At 42.5% G+C, this 8,411-nt stretch overlaps 1 protein-coding gene across 1 annotated transcript in view; it reads right to left on the bottom strand.

The window, feature by feature from the left end:
• LOC109922447 (monocarboxylate transporter 13-like) overlaps positions 1-8,411 on the bottom strand; it is a 13,510-nt gene that overhangs the window by 1,630 nt on the left and 3,469 nt on the right. Inside the window, exons 3-4 of the mRNA XM_020522498.2 lie at positions 7,209-7,352; positions 5,593-6,381 (exon numbers count right to left, since the gene is read on the bottom strand). Of these exons, the coding sequence (XP_020378087.1) occupies positions 5,593-6,381; positions 7,209-7,352 (933 nt within the window). The remainder of the gene's footprint in view (positions 1-5,592; positions 6,382-7,208; positions 7,353-8,411) is intronic.

The raw sequence follows: 8,411 nt of genomic DNA, 5'->3' as shown, positions 1-8,411 counted from the left end.
TAGTTCAAATTCATAAATTCAAAACTGGACAAATAAGAAACAGAAATCTGTTTTTTCCCCTTACCTTTCGCAGGATGTCCAAAACTCAGGATGTCCAAAAGTACTTGACAGCAAATGAACCACTTCTGAAGTGAGGTCACACAAATAAGTAAAATCATTTACTCGTAATCCTGTGAGGGGGTTGTGACATCTTTTGACTTTAGTTATCTTTCCTAAAGTTTCAATTTGAACATGATGAAAGAATCTAGTGGTGGATTTGGGACATTCAGCCGTGCCAGAAAGAGACCCCAAGGTGGAGTGGGAGAAAATTGGGTTCATTTGTCCACGGGCTGGAGAAACCCTGGCGCTAAGTGGCCAATACCACTCCCAGGAAAGAGAGTCCTCGCCTCATCCAGGAAACTAGGCCCCACTGCAGCACGGTTCCTGCTGCTGGCCCCAGTTGGAAAATTAAGCTCTAGGTGAAGATTTAATGAGTGGTTTGGTAACACAGAAGTTGAATATTGCCAAAAGAAAAATGACACACTGGCGAAACCTTTTGTGTTGCACTCATACAGCCTGCCTGTTGTTGCAATGTAATGGCTATGTATCTGGCGTCGCACCACCATGAATTTTATATATCAAATTACTCATTTATGCACTTGGCAAAACTTCTTTTAAAATTGAATTACTGCTGATAAATATATTCATTTTGTTGTAATTTCATTGGCAGTATGTTCTAATCTTAAATCAAAGTTATTTCTTGTTTGCCTACATTCCAACCAGATTTTTTAGAAACCTGAGATGTTATACTTTGTATGTGTCATAACATCATTCATCCATGGCACTTTCTTTAAATGGTTTTCTGCCTTGTTTGCAGGAGGGTTTTGGTCCAAAGTACTTGAATGGTTTGAGTTAGGGTCAGGTTATATTGCTGTACTAGATCCTGACAGCAGGAGAATTGATGTCTGAGCCTTATCAATTTTAATAAGACACTGCTTTATGATGATTTAGGGGAACTGAAGTGAACTGCTATGACATACTAGCAAATTGTCCAATAATGAACACAGAACAGCATTTCAAAGTTCAACCTGAATTTGTCTATTCTACTCTCATAGTATTTTCAAATGGATAATGAGTCAGTTATGTCTAAAATGGATCAAATTAGCTCCTTCTGTTGCTCCTTCAAAAATTTTCTCTATGATAGGGACGTCCCCACTAATGGATCTCCAAAGGTGGTGAGGGTGTGAGATGATAGGGGGCAGAAGGAGCCTGCTGCCCTTTCCAAAAGGGTCCTTCTATAGACTACCACTGGAGGAACGCCTCCATGAAGAGGGGTCATGGAGTCAAACAGTGCAGAAACAGACTCTTTGGTCGAACATGTGCATGCTGATCAAGTTTCTTAAACTAAACTAGTCCTACTTGCTTGCATTTGGCCCGTATCCCTCTGAACCTTCCCTATCCATGGTCAAAAGTCACCCCAACGCCAGGTTATAGTCCAACAGGTTTATTTGAAATCACAAGCTTTCGCAGCATTGCCCCTTGGTCGGGTGAAGTGAAGAATATACAGCACCCACCACGTACATGGTAGGTACTCATGTGACTCGGCCAAAATTGTCTACCTCATACGCTGCAGGCAATGATGCCCCGAGGCATGGTATATTGGCGAGACCGTGCAGATGCTAAGACAACGGATGAATGGACACCAAGCAACAATCGCCATACAGGCATATTCCCTCGCAGTCGGGGAACACTTCAGTGGTCAAGGACGTTCAGCCGCCGATCTTCGGGAACGCGTCCTCCAACGCGGCCTTCGAGATACGCAACAACGCAGAACTGTTGAACAGAGACTGATAGCCAGGTTTCATACCCACGAAGGTGGCCTCAACCGTGATGTTGGGTCCATGTGGCGCTATATGTGACCCCACCATACTGTTCAGTAAAATCCTCCTTACTGTTCTGTTTTGACACCATCACCTTGATAACTTGTTATGATCTCTCTACCTAATTAGTTTGTACAGTTTTGCATTACTTGTTACTTTGGTTAGACCCTCGGCGTGTGACTTTTATACCTAGCATATTATTCCAGTCATTTGGTTTGTCTACAGCAGCACAGTAGTTTTAATTTTGTGTAATTATCTCTCTGCCTCATTTAATCGGATTACAGGCTATCCCTTCTCTTGTTATTCAGCTGTTGACACTTTATTCACACCGTCTGACACTCTCGATCACCTACAATAGACCTATTATTTGGCCTGTTGATATTCCAGTCACACCATTTGTATGATCTTTTGATCTCTCTGATGTTAAGTCTGTGCCTGGGTGCTTTCTTCACCTCACCTGACCAAGGGGCAGTACTACGAAAGCTTGTGATTTCAAATAAACCTGTTGGACTATAACCTGATGTCATGTGACTTTGGACCTTGTCCACCCCAGTCTGACCCTGGCACCTCCACATCTTTCCTATTTATGTACCTGTCCAAATGTCTTTCAAATGTTGTAACTTTACCTGCATCTACCACTTCCTCCAGCAGTTCATTCCACCTACAAACTATTCTCTGTGTGAAAATGTTACCCCTTAGGTCCCTTTTAAATCCATCTCCTCTCACCTTGAAAATATGCTCCCTAGCTTTGAACTCCCCCATCCTACGGAAAAGACTTTTGCTATTCTACGCCCCTCATGATTTTATAAATATTTAGATCGCACCTAAACCTCCTATGCTCAAGTGTAAAATGTCTCAGCCTATCCAGACTCTCCCTATAACTCAAACCCTCCAGTACCAGCAACATAATATGGCATCCCAGTGTTATAGAAGGTCCTGGGAATTAGCTCCTTCATTTGTCCTTGCAACGGTTTAAACATCCATCTTACACAGCTGGATGCCTGACTCAAACCTGGTATCGACATTCTTAAGGTGACCTTGGATGCAAACGTTAACTCCCTGAAGCTATGCTTTGTTATGTCCAAATGGAACAATATTATTTTCAGGAAAAGCTTTCAGCTATTATGCCTAAATAATCCATCAATGCAATTTATAAACCAACATTCTATATTTGTTTATGTTTGAATTTGAGTGATTTTCGTAATAAATTTCTTATTTTTCTATGAGTTTGTCTCCTGAATCATGTGACTGTGGTCTTAGACAATCCTGGTCGGTTGCAATGTAGGAAATATGTCAACCAACATAGCAAAGTCTGGCAAACAGCAATGCGATATTTCAATTACTGGATTATAGGACTGGATCACTAGTGATATTACCATTATGTCACTGCCTGCCCCAAAATCTGTGAAGAAAATAACGAGCAGGAGTAGGCTATTTGGTCCATCAAGCATGCTCCGATTGCGGCCTTAACTCCACTTCTCTCTGCCCTCCCATAACCAGTGACTCCTTTGTTGATCAAAAATCTGACCAACTCAGCTTTGAATATATCCACTGATTTCTGAATCATGGTTGTAGCCACAGAGTCATGCAGCACGGAAACAGACCCTTCGGTCCAACCAGTCTGTGCCGAACATAATCCCAAACTAAATTAGTCTACCTGCCTGCTCCTGGTCCATATTCCTCCAAACATTTCCTATTCGTGTACTTATCGAAGTGTCTTTTAAATGTTTAATTGTGCTGACATCCACCACTTCCTCAGGAAGTTCATTCCACAAGCGAACCAACCTCTCTGTAAAATATTTGCCTCTCCTGTCTTTTCTAAATCTCTCTCTTCTCACCTTAAAAATGAGTCATGAAATCCCCCATCCTAGGAAAAAGACACCTATCATTAACTCTATCTATACCTCTCATAAATTTGTAAACCTCTATAAGGTCACCTCTCAACCTCCTATATTCCAGTGAAAAATGTCCCAGTCTATCCAGACTTTCTTTATAACTCAAACCTTCCAAACCTGGCCACATGCAGGTAAATCCTCGAGCTTAATAATAACCTTCCTATAACTGGGTAACCAGAACTGAGGAACAGAATTCCAAAGACTAATGACCTCATTAGAGAAGGAATTCTCCTTCATCTCTATCCTGAATTGGATTCCTTATTTTGAACCTGTGACCCTAATTCTAGATTCCCACATGAGAGGAAATATCCTTCTCAGCACCTACCCTGTCACATCCCTTCAGAATGTTATATATTTCAATAGGATCACCTCTCTTGCTCAAGCTAAGGCCCTGACTGCTTTTTCCCCAAGTGAATGTAAGAATTCTTGTTGCTAGTCAAGAATACGAATGTTTTTCCAAGTGTTCTGGCCAATATTTATCATGCAATTAAAATCAGTAAAAGCAGAGTGTCTTCTGTCTTCATTTATAAGGATCAGGGTATGGACTTCTTTTATCCACTTCTGGGCAAAGTTATGCAGTGGTTTGCCATTGCCTTTGTAATGGTTGACCACGAGATTCACCCATCTTACAGCCTGCTTTCAGTTTTACTTAGAAGGATTTACTGGCTTATAATCAGCCTGTTTTGAAATCACCTTCTGTGGTCAATGTGTTCTAGTATTCCACTCAATTCTGGAGTTTCTGACTAAGTGGTAGGGATGCTACCCACTGTTCTGCAAGACCTATAAAGACAGATTATCCATAATATCACTGTTTTTTGTGGCATCTTGCTGTGCATAAATTGGGTGCTGTGTTTCCTACATTACGATAGTAAATTAAGTTCAAAATGTACTTCATTGGCTGTTAAGCAATTTTGTATGTTCTGAGGCTCTGAAGTCATGAATATTGCAGTAGAGTCCTTTAACTGTGGCTTCAAAAGCAGGTCACATAAACAACCAAATGTCACAACTACACTCCCAGGCCTAAGCCAAATACAAGCAGAGCCACAAGCTGTCTGTAAATGGCAGTGCTCCTGGCAATGTTTATAAAATTTACTTTTTAAAGATCATTAAATATCGAATAGCTCAGCTCCATCTGCAGATCAGCTGGTTAGGAGATGATTGCTGAGTTATGTAGTTCATAAAAATTGCCTTTTCCACCTTCCTATGTTAGCCTACCTTAGACAGGGATTAGTAGACGGTGTCATTATTGCCCTTAGATATTTTTCCCAAGGAAAAGGAAAATTGTCAGAGTTCCCACTCCTGTTTTGATAACCATTACCATTTGTTGCATGTGGACACTACATGGGGACATGACCTGTGATGTCTCTACTGGTTGAGCTGGTTGCAGAATGATCAGCCTTGCACAGTAAGAATTGTACAGAAATCACAGTACAGAAACCGGCCATTCAACCCAACAGATCTAGTCTAGTGTTTTTGCTCCACGAGTTCCCTCACATCCTGTTTCATCTCATTCTATCAATATGTCTTTCTGTTCTTACTCCGTTGTGTGTTTAGCTAAGTGTTCCCTTAAATGCATCGCTAAAATCACCTGAAGCAGTCCGTGAAGTAGCGATTCCTACATTCTCAGTTTTCTTTGGGTACAGAATTTTCACTAGAATTCCTTCTTAGACTTGTTAGTGTCTTAAATTTAAGAGCCATGAATGATTACTTAGATGAGGCAGTGGATTTTGTCAAAACTCTTTAGAATTGTATCCCAATAGAAGTCAACATACTTGGTGACGGTGATGATGTAAATAAGAACAGAGGGGAACAAAACACAGAACAAGATATTTTATTACCTGATAGGGGAGGCCCAAGGAGTCCGCCAATACTTAGGAGCATCAGAAAGAGCCCAGTTGCGTTGAGAATCCGTCCAATTCCTACGATCTCTGGGAGGGTGGAGAAGAAGAGTGGGGCAAGGCCTCCAGAACAGAAGCCATAAAAAAAACTGAGCCCTACTAGACTGTAGTACGTACTCCCAACAGGAATGAGGAGAAGGCTGATTCCAGTGAGAACACTCCAAAGGAATAACATGTGGATTTTTCGGATCAGCTTGAGATCTGCCAACCAACCAGAAAATAGCCGTGCAACAGTCTCAGAAATGGCAGTGACAGACAGCAGGAAGGCAGCCTCATAATCACTCAATCCAAGATTCTTTCCATGGGCCACCAGATGGATATAGGGGACAAAGTATCCTGTGGTCATCAGAGTTATTGCAAAACTGTACACCATAAAACCTCGGTGCAGGAAAAGGGTCAAATCAAAGGCAGACGTCACTTTGTCACAACACTCGGTACTTTTCTTTACATTTTCAGGGTGTCCCCTTGAAGGAACAAGAAGGTCCTCTTGGATGGTGATGGGTCTAAGCAGGGCTGCACAGACACAGAGGTTCAACATCATTGCAGATAGGACCTGGATAGCCCCACGCCATCCATACCCATTGATCAGGAGCTGAAACAGTGGAGAGAAAAAGAACGAGGCAACTCCCACTCCAGTGAACGCCAAACCGGTCGCCAAGGCTCTACGCCTCTTGAAGTATCTGGAGATCATGGCCATTGTGGGGGTGAAGACCAAAGCCCAACCAAAACCTGGAGAGCAAAGCAAGACACAATGAAGCACGTTCTCTCGATTAGAGTGTAGCCATTACATAGTCACCAAGATCTCAAAACTTGAACTCCTCACCTCCCACTGTCTTCCCTTTGTCATTCAGGCATTTAAAACCAAAGCTTGGCGTGATGTCATCACTGCTTTTCAAACTATTCCAACTTCTTTTCTCACTCTTTCAAATGTGAATTGAATAAATATTTTAAGAAGAAATGAATTGAATGGCTTGGGGTAAAGAGTAACTGACTAGGACAAATTCAATACCTAGCAAGGAGCTAGCACAAACGTAGTGGGTCTTATAGCGTCCTGTGCTAAAATTCTACAATGAGATGACATGTGATGAAAAGTCATGTGACCTCCGGAAATCTTTCCAATTAGAGTTAGTAAAGTAGTGGACCTGTACAAGAAACTTATCATTCATAGTAAATGGACATTTGATGGATACAGGGTTGTGTTTGGCTATGATGGTCTTCCAAGTGGGTTAGACAGGCAATATTCAATATCAAAGCTCTGTATGCAAAATGGCCATTCGGGCAAAAAAAATTGGAGGACAGCCACTGCCTGTGGAATCCATTTCCTGGTGAGAGAGTCACATTTTTAAGGAGGAAATAATTGGAGAGAGACAGATAATCACTACCCAGGATGGTCAAGACATATTGCAGCTCTCACACATTTCTCCTTGTTTGAATATAACCCATTATGAATGCTGAGGGTTTGTGCAACTGCAGAGTAAACAGAGAGTTAAGAGAACAGAAATAAACTCAGATAAAGAAATCCGACAAAGGGCTTACATTAAACATATTGTGCTGACCTGTTAGAAGTCCAATGGAGAGGTACATGTGCAGAAGGTTCTGTCCAAATGAAGCCGTAAGCATTCCCAGGAAAGCTAAAATTGCACCAACCATCACCACAGGGCGAGCTCCATAGTGCATCCCAAATACACTCCCCACTGGACCTGTAAATTGAAACAAAATGGGAAATTCGGTCTGTATCTTTAAAAACTCTAGACAGGCACAAAACAATAAATAAGGCTAACGGATTTGAGGTCTTGTGGTGTAGCCTCTAAGCCAGAGGCTCAGGTTTCGTGTCCCTGTCCAGCAGTTGACAACCAAAGAACGTAAGTGTCAATTCCCACATCCTTCCAACAAATGCTTGTGGCAGGCAGTAAGAAGGGCAAAATTTCACAATCATATGATGGAATGCAAATGGAAGTTTCTGCCATCACTATCCATGCTCCAGGCTATTCGTGAATCTAAAAGTATATGTTGCCACAGGACTACTTGGCTGCAAAGTTGTTGTGGATCAGATTGGTGCCAATAGAATGAGGTTCAATCGCTATTCTACTGGGCTGGTTTTGGAATCTGCTGCCTTGACCTAGCACTGATGGATGCTTTATTGCTGTAGGTCAGACCTTCCTTTGGGCAGAGAACTCAAGAAGTGCAAAAGGGCTAATAGCTTGTTAGCACTCAATTCAGGAAGGTTTGAAATTTTTGTTACAGCCCTGTGACCACAGTTTTTGTTTTAATCTTTCATGGTATGTGAGTGCTGTTGTTAAGGCCAACATTTGTTGTCCATCCCTCATTGCCCTTGAATTGATGAGTTACTTAAGCCCTTTCAGAGGGCAGACAAAAGTTAACTGCATTTCTGTGGATCTGGAGTCATATGCAGCCCCACTACACCCGGCACTTTTCCCTGCAACCGCAGGAAGTGCTACACCTGCCCCTACACCTTCCTCCCTCACCCCCATCCCAGGCCCCAAGAAGACTTTCCACATCAAGCAGATGTTCACCTGCACATCTGCCAATGTGGTATACTGTATCCGCTGTACCCGGTGTGGCTTCCTCTACATCGGGGAAACCAAGCGGAGGCTTGGGGACCGCTTTGCAGAACACCTACGCTCGGTTCGCAACAAACAACTGCACCTCCCAGTCGCGAACAATTTCAACTCCCCCTCCCATTCCTCAGATGACATGTCCATCCTGGGCCTCCTGCAGTGCCACAACGATGCCACCCG

Source organism: Rhincodon typus, chromosome 45, assembly GCF_021869965.1.
Source record: "Rhincodon typus isolate 14 chromosome 45, sRhiTyp1.1, whole genome shotgun sequence".
Lineage (NCBI taxonomy): Eukaryota > Metazoa > Chordata > Chondrichthyes > Orectolobiformes > Rhincodontidae > Rhincodon > Rhincodon typus.
The sequence above is the reverse complement of the archived record's forward strand: the minus strand, read 5'-3'. Positions and strand labels throughout refer to the sequence as shown.